Source organism: Curcuma longa, chromosome 20 (genome assembly GCF_044706935.1).
Source record: "Curcuma longa cultivar G26 ecotype Majalengka, Jawa Barat chromosome 20, ITB_CL_G26_1.1, whole genome shotgun sequence".
NCBI classification, from domain to species: domain Eukaryota; kingdom Viridiplantae; phylum Streptophyta; class Magnoliopsida; order Zingiberales; family Zingiberaceae; genus Curcuma; species Curcuma longa.
In genome coordinates this window covers 5,904,434-5,922,720 of record NC_133880.1, presented here as the reverse complement: position 1 = coordinate 5,922,720, position 18,287 = coordinate 5,904,434, and the positions used below count along the sequence as shown (strand labels likewise).

The 18,287-nt window shown below is 37.2% G+C and overlaps 3 protein-coding genes across 3 annotated transcripts; 1 reads left to right on the top strand and 2 right to left on the bottom strand.

Annotated features, from left to right (window-relative positions):
* The first annotated feature begins 289 nt into the window (after positions 1-289).
* On the top strand, positions 290-6,772 carry LOC141813301 (protein transport protein SEC24 A-like). Its single transcript, XM_074701240.1, is given in 18 exon segments — positions 290-530; positions 533-1,347; positions 1,423-1,561; positions 2,136-2,326; positions 2,453-2,560; positions 2,709-2,796; positions 2,799-2,848; positions 2,850-2,912; positions 2,991-3,222; positions 3,304-3,453; positions 3,552-3,708; positions 4,287-4,414; positions 4,488-4,810; positions 5,092-5,164; positions 5,167-5,243; positions 5,246-5,281; positions 6,283-6,402; positions 6,405-6,772. Coding segments are annotated over 18 exon segments (3,060 nt in total). The 5' UTR covers positions 290-325; the 3' UTR covers positions 6,510-6,772.
* Positions 6,773-7,161: 389 nt separating this feature from the next.
* Positions 7,162-8,271, bottom strand: LOC141814043 (uncharacterized). The gene is made up of 4 exons (XM_074702044.1): positions 8,193-8,271; positions 7,960-8,086; positions 7,762-7,834; positions 7,162-7,559 (listed from the first exon to the last, which is right to left on the bottom strand). The coding sequence occupies exons 1-4, from the start codon at positions 8,230-8,232 to the stop codon at positions 7,293-7,295; spliced, it is 507 nt and encodes a 168-aa protein (XP_074558145.1). The 5' UTR covers positions 8,233-8,271; the 3' UTR covers positions 7,162-7,292.
* A 700-nt stretch (positions 8,272-8,971) lies between these two features.
* On the bottom strand, positions 8,972-15,280 carry LOC141813203 (PX domain-containing protein EREL2-like). Its single transcript, XM_074701125.1, has 11 exons — positions 15,191-15,280; positions 14,619-14,744; positions 13,279-13,377; positions 11,995-12,087; positions 11,662-11,770; positions 10,739-11,481; positions 10,301-10,465; positions 9,969-10,211; positions 9,680-9,898; positions 9,228-9,511; positions 8,972-9,012 (listed from the first exon to the last, which is right to left on the bottom strand). Exons 1-11 carry the CDS (start codon positions 15,278-15,280, stop codon positions 9,009-9,011), a joined length of 2,175 nt encoding a protein of 724 aa, XP_074557226.1. The 3' UTR covers positions 8,972-9,008.
* Positions 15,281-18,287: the final 3,007 nt, after the last annotated feature.

Sequence of the window (18,287 nt, the reverse complement as noted above, 5' to 3'; positions counted from 1 at the left end):
GTGCATTTGCTGACTAGAAGTGTGTTTTTCAAATGAGGCTTTATTAGTTCTTTTCACTTTTAGATTTGCCACTATGGATTAGTTTAGTGGAATTTGGATCCCATTTATTATCTTTAACTCGCTGTCATGCTTTGGAATTTGGATGATTAGTGGGATTTGTCAGAGTATATCGGTGAATTTTATTTGAATCATGTATAAATATATATTTAGATTGTCATTTTTTTAAAAAAATGTTTGACTGTTTATCATTTATAAGTCATGGTTTAATGTAATATGAATAAGCAGGCATTGCCACTCAGGAGGCAAGATCTAACAACCACTGGGGATGGAACAACCAACTTTTCCAGGAAGACCCACCTCATCCTTTCCAACTGCTCCAAAATCTTCAGCACCTCTCAGGTCCTCAGGTCCTATTGTTGGCTTGGATGGATCTATTCCTTCTCAAGCTGCTACTCCTTTTGCCTCTTCAGACCCTGTAGCTGAATTTGGGTCATCTTTTACTCCACAAACTACCTCACCATTTTTCTCCCTCTGTTCCTGCTGTGTCCTCCATCTTATCAAGTTCAGAATGTTGGTTCCTATCAGCAAATGCAAGCCCCAAGATATCATCCAATTGCTCAGTCTTCAGTGCCCTTGGGCTCTCCACCTTTTATTGGTCAGCCACGCGGGCCACTGTATACTGGATCTTTTCAGCCTCACTCTCAAACTCCTGCAGTGTCAATGGGTCCCACACCACAAAGTTCATCGCAAATAATACCAAGAAATAATGTGCCTCAGCTGTCAGAGCCATCATTTACTGCAACTAAAATACCATCTCAACCACCTTTGCATGGATATTCAAATGTACCCCCAAGGCCTAGCATGCCCTCATTTCAACCAGATCCACAGTTTCATGCTTCTGGGCCAGTTTCCCAACGGCCGATGCAGGGTTTCCCACCTGCCCATGTTCCTGCTACACATGCTTCTCCTTATTATGCTCACCAAAGTATTGTGCCTCCACCACCTCCTATTGGAGGTCCATTGGGTTATACTTCAAGGGATCAGCTGCAGCATCCTTTGACAGGACCTCCTCTTGGAGGTGTTCAAAGTCTAGTTGAAGAATTTCAGTCATTATCTGTTGGATCTGTTCCTGGGTCCCTCAATCCTGGAGTTGATACAAACTTACTTCCAAGGCCACTAAATGGGGATGAAATTTCAACTAAAATTCCTGAGATATACCCCCTGAATTGCCATCCGAGATTCTTACGGCTGACTACTCATGCAATACCAAATTCTCAGTCATTGTTTTCTAGGTGGCATTTGCCTCTTGGAGCAGTGGTTCACCCGCTAGCTGAAACTCCTGATGGGGTAAACATAGATTTGTGCTTATTAAGTGGATGCCTTCTCATAGCTTGCATGCTTTTATCAATTATGTTCTTGTAGGAAGAGGTACCAGTCATCAATTTTGGGCCAGTGGGCATTGTTCGCTGCCGAAGATGCCGTACATATATAAATCCCTATGTGACGTTCACAGATGCTGGAAGGAAGTGGAGGTGCAACCTTTGTTCTTTCCTCAATGATGGTATATAAACTCTCATATTTGCATTCTGATGAAATCCACTTGGGCATTGTTATCCATGTTTTTTCTTAATGATTAGCTTATGTATTAGTCTTAGTACCATCCGACTGAACATCTATGGATCACCCCACTAGAATAATCAAATGATAGGGAGTGTAGTTTCAATCTTGTTGTAGGACTTGGTACAATAGTGCTGCACTTATATTGTCTAGTTATCAGCTTTAATGTCTGCTCTCTAAGTGAACATGATCTAGCTTAACTACTTGATCTTAGTACTTGAGGACCCCGGTGTTTATGTTGCAAGAAATATGCAATTGCATCAACTGTAAAATGACTCATAGCTTAAAGAAGTTTAGAAGGTGTATATACCCCATGTTTGAGGATATTTATTTTTTGGATTTTATCTGATCCCCATGTCCATTATGGACATGGTCTGGGAAAGTATAAATAGCATGGACGCTACTTTTATTGCATGAAATTTGATTAGAATAGATTTTCTGTATATTTTTTTTTCAGAAAACATGTCGTCTTTTCTCTACTTCTTATCTTTGATTTATCAGTATCTTGCTCTGCTCAGTGCCTGCGGAATATTATTGTGCGCTGGATGCCAGTGGTAGAAGATCTGATATTAACCAAAGACCTGAGCTATGCAAAGGTAGTGTAGAATTTGTTGCTTCAACAGAGTACATGGTTCGACCACCTATGCCACCTCTATACTTTTTCCTCATTGATGTGTCCGTATCGGCTGTTCGTTCTGGTTTGCTCGAGGTAATATATCGGGAAGATATAGTTCCCATAGATCATTTGAAGTTCATATTTATAGTAGTTTCCAATTATTTAGCTAATGTTTGATATGAACCTCAGAATTCAGTTTGTCTTTTAAATAATTTGCAGATCGTTGCAAAGACCATCAAATCCTGCCTTGAAGATTTACCTGGCTTTCCTAGGACACAAATTGGCTTTATAACATTTGACAACACATTGCATTTCCACAATCTGAAGGCAAGTAGTGTAGATCATGAAAAGTTGTGTCTTGTACTAGTAATATATGCTCCCGTTGCCGGTCTTTTTCTGAATAGCTTCGCTTGGTTGGCAAAATAATGTTTATGATTGTCAAATTTATTGTTGATTAATCTTTTGTTTTTTCCAGTCTTCTTTAACACAGCCTCAAATGTTGGTGGTAGCTGATCTGGACGATATATTTTTACCACTGCCTGATGATCTTCTCGTCAACCTATCTAATCTAGGCATGTAGTTGAAGCATTCCTTGATAGCTTGCCGGTTATGTTGCCAGAGCTCCGTTAATGTAGAATCAGCTCTTGGGCCTGCTCTTAAAGCATCATTCATGGTTATGGTAAATTGTCTTTCATCTGATTGGTTCCTGTTCATTGAATTTAATGTTTCATTTACATGTTTTGTGCTTTTCTGACAGAGTCAACTTGGAGGGAAGTTGCTCATTTTTCAGAGTACATTGCCGTCACTTGGTGTTGGCCGTTTGAGACTTCGCGGAGATGAGCTTCGTGTTTATGGGACAGACAAAGAACATACCTTAAGACTACCTGAAGATTCATTCTATAAGCAGATGGCTGCTGAGTTTACAAAGAACCAGATTGCAGTGGACATATATGCTTTCAGTGAGAAGTACACAGATATTGCTTCTTTAGGTGGCATCACAAAACTCTTCATCGAGTGGTTCTATAAGATGGCATTCCACATGTCTTTATGTGTTTTTCTTGTTTTTGCAGGATCTCTGGCCAAGTATACTGGTGGCCAGGTATATCATTATCCATCATTTCAGGTTGCTATTCACCATGAGAAACTTAGCTATGAGTTGGGTAGGAATCTTAGAAGGGAGACTGCCTGGGAAGCTGTGATGCGCATAAGATGTGGGAAAGGTCATTAATAGAACTAATTCTCCTTCTGTAGTTTTATTCCTCAGAGCTAATGTGGGACAAGCAATTGATTTTCTGAGAACAACTTTTTTGTGTTTCAGGTGTCCGCTTTACAAGTTACCATGGACATTTTATGCTACGATCAACTGATTTGTTAGCCCTTCCTGCTGTAGATTGTGACAAAGCCTTCGCAATGCAGTTGTCTCTGGAAGAAAACCTAATGACAACTCAGACTGTATACTTTCAAGTTGCCCTTTTGTATCCTTTTCTATCGTAAAATACATATTTGCTACAGTTTAAGGGATCAATTGGGTGAAAATTCTGGTCAGGTAAAAAATGACTATCCACATTCAAACAAAGTGTCTCTTGAAATCCCTAATGTTTATCTGAACTAACCTAAACAATTCCACGCAAGTTAGAGTAATAAAATTTTCAGATGATGGCTCACATGAAAAGCACTGTTGCTGCAATTTGAATCATGCAGGTGTTGACACTTGTGCCTTTGTAATTTTCTGTTGAGAACATTCTGAAGTTTTGTGTCCGAAATGAATTTTGCATTTTCATTTCCATCACCTATTGGACTATGCTTTTAAGTTTGACTTGATAAAATGATAATTAAAATGCTTGCTTCATGCAAGTTGCTAGTTGTAGATGTTGAGATTGGTAATTCTGCTGGGAGTTTGCTTTCAGTATCAAGATAATAAGAACCTGCTTTGTTGTATTCATGAGCTCTTTTTTATTTGGAAATTTTGTGGACTATTGAAGCTTCTAGTCACCTGGAACCCTGATGAAATTTTGTGCAATGGAAATGATAGGCAAGTCCTTATCTGGCATAGATATACTTCCTCAACAGGTGAGAGACGAATTAGAGTTCACACAGCAGCTGCGCCAGTAGTAACCGATCTTAATGAGATGTACAATCAGGCGGATACTGGGGCCATTATCTCTTTGTTGGGTAGGATTGGTATGTACAAACATTGGCCTCTGTAGTATTTGAAAACTTCTTGTCTGGATTCTTAAGGTAAAAAATCATGCAGCAATTGAGAACTCACTATCACAGAAGCTGGACGATGCTAGACAATCAATTCATTTGAAACTCATGAAAAGCCTTAAAGAGTACCGAAATCTCTTTGCTGTTCAGCACCGTCTGAGTGGAAGACTGATATATCCAGAATCTTTGAGATTGTTGCCATTGTATGTATTGGCTCTTTGTAAATCTGTAGCTCTTCGTGGAGGGTATGCCGATGCTCCTCTAGATGATCGATGTGCAGCTGGTTACAGTATGATGATACTGCCTGTAAGCAGGATGCTTAAACTTCTCTATCCTTCCTTGTTTAGGATCAATGAAAATCTTCTGAAGGTATTTGCCTTTTTTTTCTGCTAATAAGTACATACCTTTTGTTACATCTTTGACTAACTTTTCAAGTTGTTTTAGATTTTCCTAGATTTTACTATACCAATAAAAAATTGTTTTGAAAATTGCAAGTTTTTTCTTAAGAATTGAACGACACATTTTTTTAATGCTCCTCATTTCATGCAACTGATTTTTTTAATTATATTTCTTTCGTAAATGACTTTGCAAATGGAGTATTATGGCAAGGATCAATCATGTTCAACTTTGTATTATTTGCCTACTCGCAGGATGGAAAAGAATCTCAGGAACCATTGATACAGTTACCACTAACAGCCCTAAACTTGGATCCCAAAGGCATTTATATTTAGATGATGGGTTCAACTTTGTTATTTGGTTAGGCAGGATGCTCCCAGCTGATTTAGTCAGTAATATCCTTAGAAAGGCCTTCATTTAGCTGGCGTCCCCGATCTTTCGAAGGTAACTGTCTCACTCCATTTAACCTTTGCTTATGTTGTTCAAACTGTACACATTTCTATATTTGGGGTCATCATCATGAAATCATATTTCTATATTTTGAAGTTGGCTACATAAATCTTTACCCCTCCCTCGATTTCTATGCAAGAGTATATTACAAATAACATGTAGTTTTCTTTATAATCAATTTAATTATGTTAACATATTTTCTCACTCTATGATATACTACTGTTACACCTAATTGTTCTTTGTTCATAGTATATTTAATTTTATTTTTATTGTAATCCCATAAATGAATCTTAACAGTCTCATTGTGTTATATTGACTTTTGCATGCATTGTTTTCTAATTGCCTGACACTTTGACCATGAATTATCATGGATCCTAACAGTGTCTTACAATGTTATAATTGAATGACATAGTTGAAGAGCAATCTCCTTCGCGGTTATGGTTGAATGTGATCTTCAGTTTAACTTGGAACTTGTTCTTGTTCAGCTAGACTTGGTAGAGAAATTTTCAATGGACATTCATACTTCTAGATTCATAACCAGTGTCACTTTATTTATAGATTTGTTTTCTTATGGCCTTCATTTGACAGATTTAATTTCTTTCTGTCCAATTATTATCTTACAAACATGGAAATCAGTAAAGAGATCTGGTTCCATCTGGCTCAATATATTGATTGTGGTTTTATGTTCGCGTGATTTCAACTTTTCATGACCTTGACTAGATGAATCTGTTCACTGGTATGGTGGCAACCATTCAAAGCATACACTTGGTTTACAGTATTCAATTTATGCTTGTGCCTTCAGCCACTCAACACCCAATATTTTCTTTGTCAAGTTTAGCTTGGTTAAGAAATGTCGTCGCCATCTCCAAGCCATGTTTATCTCAACTCTTCATGGTTGGTTGAATAAAAATGTTAGGCTATATTGATAGTAATATTATAGCCCTTTTATCCACCTATCAATTCAATTGTTCTAAATATAGTTTCTTGTTTCACAGGTTGTGGTTTTTGAGCATGACAATCCCATCTCAAAGAAACTGATGATGATATTGAACCAATTGAGAGAAGAACTTTCATCCTATCCATCCTGTCGCCTCGTAAGACAGGGCGAACAACCAAGAGAGAGCTCTCCCTGTTTGTTGCCAATCTCGTCGAGGACCCAACTGCTGGATCCACCAGCTATGTCGACTGGATCCTTCAAGTACATAGGCAATCACAGAGTTGATGAATGCGATATGTAGCAGCAAGTTCTCTTCTTTCCTTTTGTGTCCATTTCCGCGCGGTTGATTGAGCTTGATGAATTCTAAAGCCTTCAGGTTTAGTGAAGGCATCTTTTAAGCTTAAATGGAGAGACAATTCTAGATCAACTCTCATGTTGTTGAATAAGTTGTTTCATATTGTAACCCTTTCGCTTGCTTAAACCACTATTTATATTCCTCTGTAGATTAAAAATCTGTATTTTGTTTTTTATCAGTGATAACTGTTCCATGTTGTGATTCTTGTAAAAACAAAAACAAAAAAAAAAAACCACAAAAATGAAGAGTGTTTTCATGGGCCAATAAAGTGAAATAGAGTGAAGGTCCTTTACATTACTTTTGTCCATTATTATGCCAATTTATTACTAAAAACGGTATAATGCACCTAAATTTCTTGTTACTATTGTTTCGTTCAAATATATATTGATATAATGGTGAGTAAAATTATTATCATGTGATTTTGAAATTATGGATTCAAATTACAAAAACAGTCTAATGGTAAAATTGTTGTAAAGTAAAATTGTGTATAATATGATTCAATGTAATCTGATTCTTTATTTTTTGTTTTGAGGCTTTGGAAACTTCTTTAATAATTTCCCTTTTGCACTATCACTACAAAACCATCATATCTAAAGAGATATTGTCTTCAAAACTAAGACCACATCAACATTAAATTCTTATGGAGTGATCTATTTATTTTACATTTATTTATATCTTTAACAATCCATTTGAGCAAATTTTGGATCAAGGACTCAACCATCATTACTTCCCTTTTGCACCATCACTACCCCAAGAGCCACAATTGAGGCATAGACAAAGTTAGGCAAATTGTGTGTCACCCTACCGACGACCGGCACTCCTTCCGTGGCTCTCTTGGCTATCAATGCGACAGTCGGGACCAAGATGAGCCCGATGAGTAGGTTCTGGCCGACCGACTTAGCTGTTTCTTTCGTCAACTTCTTCATAAGCTCCGCGAACTCCTCACGATTGATCAACCCATCGAGATCCATGTCGTGCTCCTGCTCAATGAGATAAAGATAGGAACTCAACAAACAAACAAACAAACCATACCATGTTTCACTTGGTCTCCATAACCTTGAAATGTATGAATTTTCATTTCTTTTTCATCAATAAAGAAAAATTGTAGGACTGAAAACTTCATAAAAAATCAAAATCATTCCAATATTAAATAAGATTCTTATTTTTAATGGTTTACCTCACCTCCATCATAGATTTAAGCTTCTCTTTCGTAGGGGGATCATTGTGAGGCCCTGGAAGATACTTGTTGATGTCACTGTGAGCAAATGTTAAATAATTTAATTATCTATTAATTAAAAATATATTTTAGTTGTTCTTAAACAAGCATTAGTTTTAAAAAACAATTGATATATCTAGAGTTTAGAGACGAATTCAAAGTACTTATAGACATAAAGAACCGATATATAGAGATCTTCGAAAGTGAGGTGAGGATTATCAGAGTCGCTTCGAACCCGATCGAAGGCTTGATCACTGATGTTCCTTAGTTGCCTCTCTCGCCAACCTTTCCCTGCACCATATGAAATTTATGTTCATTGATTTCCATTTCTTAGTGAAAATTAAAGGAGAGAAACAAATTAAATGAAGTTGAATGAATTGGGAGAATAGAAAGAGACCTTGAATCTTAGCATGGAGGGAGGAGAAGAAGTGACCCATGAAGAGAAAAAACCAGAGGAGAGGAAATGAGAGAGATGTAGATCTGAATGAATTGAGATAGAAAGAGATTTTGTGAGGTGATGAGAGCCATGAGGATTGGACACTTGGCAACAGCTTACACTATGAGAGATTTAGTTTTGACTTAAATTTAAAAGAAACATTTATTTTAATGGATTTCCATTGGTTATTGTTCATTTATAATTTGTGTGCTTTTTTAGAATGCTCTTTAATATTTATCAGTTTTTTGAAAAAAATTTTTAATGTTGAATTATTGTTAAAATAAAGTTTATTTTGTTGCCAAAATATCCACTAATAAATATAATAATTTAGACGACGGTAATTTAAAAGTGTAAAATAGGTATTTTATTTTAATTAAAGAGATGTGTTAGGAAGCTAATTAACATGGAAGGGATACAATTTATAATTTAGTGAAAATTTTAATAAGAGGAGAAGAATGAATTTTATATATATATATATATATATATATATATAAATAATAAAGTTAGTTTTAACACAATAATAAAGTTGTCGTGTGATTTGATAATTATGATATTCACTCGCAAAAATAACCTTTTACAATGTAAAATAAAATTATACAATAGATCATTCTTTGAGATTCACATTGATGTGAAACAAGAGAATAAACTCTACACTCTAGTTGAGAGGATTATTAAACTATAGATAAATACTAAGAGTTTCTCCAGCTAAATACCTTCATATTTTAGGTTGAACTGGATTCTCTCTTGAGTTTCACATGATACCAGAGCTCTCACTCCTCACCTAAAAAAATGATGAGGGACATGAGAGCAATATATGAATTTTAGATGTGAGACTGAAGAGTTAACATATGTATAACTAGACAACTTGCCTTAGGTTAAGGATAAACAAAAATGTATTTGAATACATCACACATTTGCGATATTGCGAACGCAAAACTCAAGCAGAAAGGTAAGACGATATTTGCGGTAGAAAAATGTGCATTTGTGTAGTTTCACCTCTCCAAGAAATGGTTGAGGACAGTCTTCCTGGAAGGGGCTTCAATGCTGTCTTCTTTCTCTAGTTTTGATACTGTATTCAAGGTGCGTTTGACGACTGAGTTTATTTGTTTCTTTAGTTGCAGGTTATCTATGATCACATCAGTAAGAATTCCTCGTATCTCATCGTCTGCGCTAACTGTGGAATGGTCATTTGGCAGGATCAGAGATTCAGGCATTTCATTAGATTGAACAGCATGAACATCTATAGGCGCCACTTTGTAGTTTTGTGCAAGGAGATGACCCTGGAAAGGGAAAAACATGCGGCTGTCAGCATTTGGTTAGCAAGAAACTGACCCGAAAAAGACAAGAAGATTAAATTAGCCAACTTAAGTATCTAACATTTCTACTAATATTAGTCTTCCAATTCATGAAAGAAAAAACAGAAAAGTAACATGATACTGAAAAGATACCTCGGCGAGAAGGAGATCTATCCTATTATCTGATGTTGCCAAAAGATCAAAGGCATCAGAGAGTGACGACGAGGTAGTAGTGAACTTGTCTTCCTCATCAGTCAGAAAACTAACACTGCATTCTTGAAACCGATCACGAAAAACTCGGGATTCATGAAGAAGAGTATCGTTCGCTAACTTTGCATTAAACAACCTCTGTTTTTCCTTGAGTACAATTCCCTGGATCAAATGTAAAAGTTGAACAAATAAGATCAAGAACTAAGCAACCATAGAAGCACTTACATCTTACCTCTAGCTCAGTCTTTTCTTTTAAAGACTGATTCAACATGTCTTTCAGCTCTGCTTGAGATTTCCTCAGAACTTTCACTTCTTTGACAAGGACTTTGATATCAGCCTTTGATTTCAATTCCCGCTCCTCCATCAGCTTTCGCATATCATCTATTTTTTCTTGATTACTATCCAGTCCCTGTTGCAAGGATTGTTTTTCTTCATTAGCAATTTCCTTCTCTAACTCAGAACAGTTTCTTTCATTCTGCAAAAAGTGAAGACAAAAATAGGAACATAAAACTTAAATAATCATAAACTATCATAACAATAGTAAGCATCAGACAAAGACGGCACTTGTTCAAACATGAGCTTCGCCTCCATCACTGAACACTTCCTGCATAATTCATCCATATCCCATTGCATTTGCGTGACCCTATCTCTTTCATTTAAGATGGCTTGTTGCAAGTTTTCTTTACCTTTCTGTTCATTGGCTTCCACTTCAACCTCCAAATCCTTGACCTAAATCATGCAAAAGAGTGAATAGGATCTAAAACAAAAACAAAATGAGAAATAAGTCAAGATACATAATGATTCAGAAATTAGCAAACAAGAATCATCTAGGGTACAGTGAAAAAGTATAGTTATCTCAAAGAACTTCATGTGGATTTCAAATCCAAAGTTTATGTTTCCATTACCAGTATAGCACACGTAGTAAACAACAACAGTACTTTTCAAATATTGCTGGTACATTATCAGAAGAAAGCAGGCTTTAAGTAATGTCCAGATATGCACCTTTGTCCTAAGATATTCTTTCCCAGCCAATTCTTGGTTCAGACGAGCTATAAGATCATCCATATCTGTTTTTGCTGTTGCTAACCTTTCTTGCATGCCTACAAGAACTCTAATTAACTTCTGCCTTTGATCAAATGGAAGAACAATTCGTGAATTTTCAAGGATTTGTGTCCCTGAGCCATCTGTGGCATTTACAACTTCAGCTTCGCCAGGAGCATCAAGCGAACCATCCCAAATTGAATTTGTGACTCCAGCATATGTTAGTTCACTGCCCCTTGTAGAACTTATGTCACTCCCAAAGCTTTCAGCGGATAACTTACGAGCATGACCAGGAAGAGTATCATGGTCTTGATCTGACATAGACTCCATTCTGTCCCTTGATGAACTGCCACCAACTATCTCTCTCTCTGGAACAAGATAGTCTTTTCTGTCATTCAACTTACTACCCCTACTGAAATCTTCTGGCTGATCAAAGAATGATCCACCTATGATGTCATTCCTGATTTCTACATTTACATTTATAGAATGATCATGAACCAATGATACATCTTCAGCACTAGTTTGAGAAACTCGAATCATTCCTTTTCTTTCTGTAGCAATGTCTGATGAATCATTTGCATTGTTATAGCAACTATCCAATGAAGCATGAAGCAAGTTAGACACAGCTGTTGAACTGTCAGCAACAGTAACACTTGAAGTAGGTCTAGCTAGAGACAGTGGGTTTGTGGCTGGTACTTGAAATGCTGCATACACAAGTAAGCAGATGCAAATTTAACTAAGGAGAGAAGCATGCTTGATATGATGATATCATCAAAATTGAACTAAACCAGGGAGGGTATTTTTTTTTTTCAATGAAACGCAATATAGTAGCATGCGCAGCAAAACAGACATCAAGAAACCCAGAGGTGGTTGTTATGGCCTACCTGACCTTGCAGCAGCTTCTAATTCAAAAAAATCAGCTACTTGTGCACTTCTGGCAAGATCTATCTCAGAGAGTAACTTTCCCATCCATTCCTCCAAAGCATACCTTCTCTGCATGAAAATTATCCAGTTTAAGAATCAGTAATGACCAAGTATGAAACTGAGGGGGAAAAGGCAATGAAAATTAAATAGGCAACTATTATGGTAAGTGAATTAAGGCACAAGCATGACATCGATGACAGTGCAACTACTGTTGAATATGTAGTCTACAAACTGAAATAGTTTTCACAAATGCAACAATGAAACTCGTCATTAGAAAAATCATACATTTATACCTCTTCTAGGAACACATGACTGGAATTAATTCTCAATAAAGCATGCTTTGGTGGGGCCAGAGGAATATCTTTTCTGGGAAATGCCTTTTTAATCTGAACAAAGGAAAATATAGAAGATATAAGAAACAATCAAACCTCATTCTAAAAGAAAGAGAAAAGTTGTCCCATGAAAGGTATCACATGAATATAGAATTTTATTATTATCATAAATACATTAACATGGGTGGGCATCATGAAAAAAGTAAAACTTCCACATTTGATGTAGGAAACAATTTCTAAACCATATATATTACATAAGAATGTGATTGTTCAGCATCATTATTACAAACTTATTCATTAGATAAAGAGTTGATAAAATTGAATTTCAAGTTATCGATGCAAAATTTCATAGCTTTGAGTAACATATAATCACAAGAGAAAAATTTCAGAAAAGAGAATTTAAAAAAAAAATGAATAAGTTACACTGATACAAATCCTGTTGGTAGCACTCTAAAATCTGTTTAATAATGAAAGTTTCACATTGCCAAAGATGGGAGAAATACAAGTGAAGCGGGTTCATAATTATAGTGATCAGCTTTCCTGACTGTAAACATGACATGAGGGAATGGTTATGGAATGATTCTTGCAAAATTTGAAAAAATATAATTTGTTTAACAAAAAGAAATGGTTATGGAATGATTCTTGCAAAATTTGAAAGTATATAATTTTTTTTAACAAAAAAAGTGTCTTCAGAAATTAAATTGCAAACCATAAACTTAATGCCTTCAATATATTGCCAACTTATGAGTTGCATTTACTACTTCCTCCTTATGCTTCTTTACTTTATAAACAACGATTTCAATTGGTTAATACTTTTTTTTTTCCACAAAGAGAAAAAATAAAATACAAGCAAGGATTCACTTTGCTCCAAGCATATCCATCTCTCTAAAAAAAGATCTTGCAGTATTAAGCAACCTCCAACCATGATGCCAGCTTATTAGTTGCTTTTACTACTTTCAGTCTTCCACCATCTGCTTCTTTATTTTTGAGCATTTGTTGAATTAATAGATAGATGCAATATTTGTAAAGAAGCATACAAGAAAGGATACTTGTTTTTCTCTCATGCATCACCGTAAAAACACTTGTGTTATCAAGCAGGATCATAAAGGTCTCCCAGAATTAATTTTCTTATTAATTGACTTCTAAAAACTAGAGTACACAAAATGAAGTATCAAAGATAAAGTGTGGAGAGATAATTGCTCTTTATCTCGAATGGTTTAACATCTAAATTATGGCTTATCATACCACAGAGTATAACTGCAGGAAGTCACTGAATCTTCGTAGTAACTCATGGCTCGTGCTGACACCTTCTGGGGATTGTATACCCACATGAATCCTGTAAAACTGTTCCTCGATATTGTTAAAATTAAAACCAAGGAAGACAGTTATGGAAGAAGTTAACGTGCCACAACATTTAGTAAACTGAGACATATTTTCATATTAAAGATTTTAACTTTATCAGATAAAGTCATTTTACCAAGAACAAGAACAGAAAGAACAACAGTCATGTGAAATCTTATCTGTTTGATCATACATATAAAGCAAATCTCTACACAAAAAGTACAGATTTGAGGCAATTCTAGACTAACATGTCCAATTAATTAATACTGCATGTAACAAAAGATTGAGCAAGTCTTGTCTTATTCTAAAGATAAGCAGGGAACAACATATGACTAAGAGTATCCTCCTGAAGCTATTAGTTGCCTGGATGTAGCGTATATTTGCACACTTCTAAGGCTCCAAATTCATCTCTCTCTGGAACAAACTCAAAATCATTATTGTACAAGAATTTCAAAAGCAGATTCCTTGGTGTCTGTTGTTGAGTTCCCAAGTCAAGATTTTCAACTAAAGCAACTTTAAGTTGTCTCTAGACTAACCATTCCTAACGCGTACACAGACAGTAGGTTGAAAAGGGCACAGAAAATAACTTTTTTGTATGCCATGGTTTAACTATTTAAGCTAATGTAAAAATACAGCTAAGACCCCAAAATGAAACTTAGGTAGTTTAAAATAATTGTTATTTGCATTAATTGGACTGAGACTACAGTTAAAAGCAAAACCACAATGAAAATCAACAATTACCAGTCTCCTCTATTACTTGGATGTTTAACACCCTTGCATCAACTAGGAATTTGACATAGATTAAGGCAAAACAAACTAACATTTTTCCATCCAAAGATTATGCCTGAAGATATGAGAACTAGCAAAATGCACCAATTTAAGTAAAGTACTATATTGAATTAAGCAATTCGAAATTGTATGTGCTTCCATTTCTTTCTCTTTTTTTGGTAGAGATGAATAGTAAGATAGATATCTGGGATTACTAGAATGAGAAAACAAATTAGATGATACTGGCATGTTTGAAGATGATTAAAAGTATAAGATAGTAACCAACTGCTCTTGTAGGCGTAAAGGGTTAATGGAGAGCCTTAGCAAAGTCCAATGTATAATAAAATCCATCTAGTCAATTTGTTCCTTGAGAAATTGCATTTAGCATGTTAAAGAATTATGGGAGCATAACTCTAAGAAATTGAATTTGGAATGTTCGAGAAGCATAGGAAAGTAACTGAAAAGGGTGATATTACAATAATAGGATTTAAGAGGCTCCCATGGGATGCACCAGGCTCCGTCTGAACATTCCAAGAAGGAACCATTACACAATAGCTCCAACCAGTTTGGGGATTGTGAGGCCAGACAGTATTCCTTCCATCCTGCAATGATTGATTGATTAGGCTATTTCAACATGAAAACATTTTAATATGAAAATACAACAGGTTAAAGGGACCAAGTAAGCTACTTTACTAACCAAACAAACTCATATTCAATTGTCGTTCCCATTTTCATTGACATCCCTTTATGTAGTGTGACTGCAAAACCATTACACCTGCCTCATTCCTCAACCAGCATTTTTGGAATTCATAATAGAAAGTATAGCTAACTACATACTCTCTTAAGTCTTAAACCCTATTCATTGCACGGCTTATGCATCTCGACTTCCTTGTTCTCAGCTTGATTCTTATGCAGAAGCCTATGTAACAATCATAAGTTCAACTACACCGGGAACCTAAAAGTAATAATTTTTCACTTCCTGAAGCTCAAATTCCCTCAATACATACTAGGAATTGCAAGAATCAGAGGAAAGTGACGGAAAACTTACCCAACGCTTCGGGGGAGGGCTCCAATCCATACCAAGGGGCAGCGGCGAGGTCCCGTCATGGCGATGCTTCGGAGGGCTGTTCCTGGGCATCGCCGCGCTTCTGCCAAGAATGGAATTCGGATCGAGGAGAGATGGAAGCGAAGCGTGGCGAGGAGATCACGATAAGAGCACAACTTCTGAAGCTGCAACGCGAGAGGCAAGTCCCCGCTAAAAACTACCCACCAAACAGTCCTACTGATCCGTCCCTTCTCACCTTTTTCTTCCATTTACTTGCGATTCAACAAAAAAAAAAACCCTTTTACCAATCAGCATCAGACACTTTCTCTCAGCCTATTGGTTCCAAGATCTCCATCGCACGTCCTTCCGCCTCGTTTCTTCCTCCTCCGTCTCGTTTCTGAGGGAGAAAAGAGGCGAAATTTGGAGCAGGGTGTTGGCCCACATAAAGTATAATCTATTCCCCGGCGCATTGGAGATCAGGCGGGCATGGGAGGGTTCCGCCGCCAATGTCGAAGGGTTCCGCCGGCGGCGACCTTCTCGAGGAGGGCAAAATTATGTTGAAGAGAGAAGACTAAGGCTCTGTTTACTCCGAGGTGCGGATAGAGAAAGGAAAGGATTCTCTACCGAAAAAAAAAATCCGTCCACGCGAAGGAAGAGAAGAGAATCCTTGCGGAAAAGGACGAGGGAAAAGGAAAAGAAAAAGAGAGAACCAGAGAACCCTCGCATTTCGCCGCTATTGCTGCTCGATCCAATCCTCGCCCCTTTCTGGTCTCCGATCGCTGGCTGGGGGAATCACAGACCGGAAGAGAACCAGAGAGAGTGACTTCCGCCACGACCCACGGCGTCTTCTCGCTCCGCCCCCTCGCCGAGAACATCCTCTCCCACCTTCTCGCCGCACCCGTCCCACTCCGCCCGGGACTCTCCGAGCCGAAGCTCGCGAAGAGAAGGCGAGGCCGACCTCGCCTTTTGCTTCCCTCCGGACCTCCGCACCCTCATTGCGCCGCATCCGCGTCCGCAGCCGCTCTCCAGGTCACCCGCTCCGCCTCCCTCGCTCTGCGGCCGCTTTCCAGGTCGCCTCAAAGTGCGAGAGGCAGACCACGTGAAGCGAGCGGGAGAATAGTAAGGAGGCGACAGAGACGAGGAAGATGGAGGCGGTGGCGCACTGGCCGGAAAGAGCAGACCTGGCGGCACTGCACGACGACGAGGTGGACATGGCGCCAGTGGTTCGCGCCATTGAGGAAGGCTTTCGTTTCCGCCGACGGATTGGTAAATAATTCGTGGAATAAAATTTAATTATTATTATTGATTTTTTTTTTTTTGCTAATCTCTCTGGTAAACTCCCGGGACATAACTGAGTTGATTACGATAAAATAGAATTGCATTGATCAGAATGAATAGAATTGTAGAAGAGGACAAAAATTTTAATTTCGATGAAATCGAGATAATATCTTCTTTCACCGTGACTAATTAATTGTAATTTATCGATTTAACTCTATGATTATGGAAATGTGGACCTTACATATGATTATGAGATAGAGCGCTAAGAAATACTCGCATAATTTTAAAATTTTAACATACAATTCGGAAATTGCAAACGGTAGCAATTTTCTGCCAGTACAATGTGTTTTTTTTTAAAAAAATATTTAAATATTTATTATATCAGAAATAATCTATTAAGTATTTTATCAGTGATAGTGAATGATATCAATTTTCAAATTCAAACGTCTTTTTTATGGCATTTTCACAAAGTCTAATATTTATCAATATTATCTTCTTATATAAATTATGATATTTTTAATATACCACCGAAATATTACATGGCTAATACTTAAAGTTAAATACGAGAAAATATAAAACAATGGGTGAATATTTTTAGAAGTATTAAAAACATTAAAGAGTGCTTGTAAATGGATGATTAAGCTAACAAGAGGAATATCTTAGATTCCTAATGATTTCTACAATTGTAATGATCTATAAAATTTAAATGAAGATATATAAAATAATATTTATGATTTATGTACAAATTCAATCTTTGTATCAACAACAAGTAGTCAATGATTAATAAACGAAAAAATAATTAAGAATCAATTGTGCTGTACTGTAAAAATTAATTTATGAAAGTAAATTAAAAAAAAAACATCAATACGATAATGTTGTGGTGTTTTTGGTAAATATCTTTGACTTTAATAAATAATATTTGCATTTTCTATATAAAAAAAGAAAAAATATACATTTCCCTACTATTTTAATGACATTGAGTTTGTAGGATCGAAAACACGCTAGAGGGGGGTGAATAGCGTGTTTGCACGCTTTTCAAATTTTCGGAAAACTTCAAGTGCGAAAGTGAAAGCAATTAAACAATTTGTGCGGAAGCAAAAAACTGAAAGAAAGTAAAAGAGATTGACACGTTTGTTTTTACTTGGTTCACAGCGCAATGCTGCTACTCCAAGGCCCACGGTCCTTGACCGTTTCCGTTGGGCAATCCACTAAGATACTTGCCCCTTTCCGGCAGCAAGTATATCGAAAATCCGATTACAAAACTTGAGTACAAAGTATAAACAGAATTGAATTACAACTTAAGTTTTCGTTACCAAACTTTCGCTCCCCGGAGGTTTATTTCGGTGTCTCGGTGTTTGGAACAGTAGCTTGAAGCAGGCACAGCACCGACGTCGAAGTTGGAAGTCACGGGAGTCGCGGGAACAGAGTTTGGAAGCTTTGGAATCGAATGAATCGGCTGTAGGTCGCGGACTGCTTATATAGTCGACCTAAGTCGACTCAGATAGCGATCTGGGTCGACTCCAACGCACGTGGCAGATAAAACTTGATCGACTTCGTCGCTTATCCCTCCTGAGTCGACTCTGATCTCGTTCTGGGTCGACTCCAGTCGCGGTGGCGGCAACGACGATCAGATTTTGACCCTGGGTCGACTCAAAAGCTCACCTGAGTCGACTCCAGGCTGATTTGGCAGAAAACTCAACGCGCTGACTCCGGACTTCGGCTGACTCGGTTGGAGTCGACTCCAGAACCCATCTGGGTCGACTCCAGACCCGAAAACTCAGTTTTCAGCCGGAGTTAAGCATTCGTCAGATTTTTCTTCCTG

Bases quoted from the DNA above. Each gene is read 5' to 3' on its own strand.
- LOC141814043 (XM_074702044.1), bottom strand. From the start codon at position 8,232: ATGGGTCACTTCTTCTCCTCCCTCCATGCTAAGATTCAAG. The intron at 7,835-7,959 runs GTACTTTGAATT...ATTTGCTCACAG, and splicing joins TCGGTTCTTTATGTCTATAA to TGACATCAACAAGTATCTTC. The intron at 7,560-7,761 runs GTGAGGTAAACC...CTCATTGAGCAG, and splicing joins AGCTTAAATCTATGATGGAG to GAGCACGACATGGATCTCGA.
- LOC141813203 (XM_074701125.1), bottom strand. From the start codon at position 15,280: ATGCCCAGGAACAGCCCTCCGAAGCATCGCCATGACGGGACCTCGCCG. The intron at 12,088-13,278 runs GTATGATAAGCC...TCCTTTGTTCAG, and splicing joins TCCTGCAGTTATACTCTGTG to ATTAAAAAGGCATTTCCCAG. The intron at 9,512-9,679 runs GTATCTTTTCAG...TTCCCTTTCCAG, and splicing joins TAGATCTCCTTCTCGCCGAG to GGTCATCTCCTTGCACAAAA.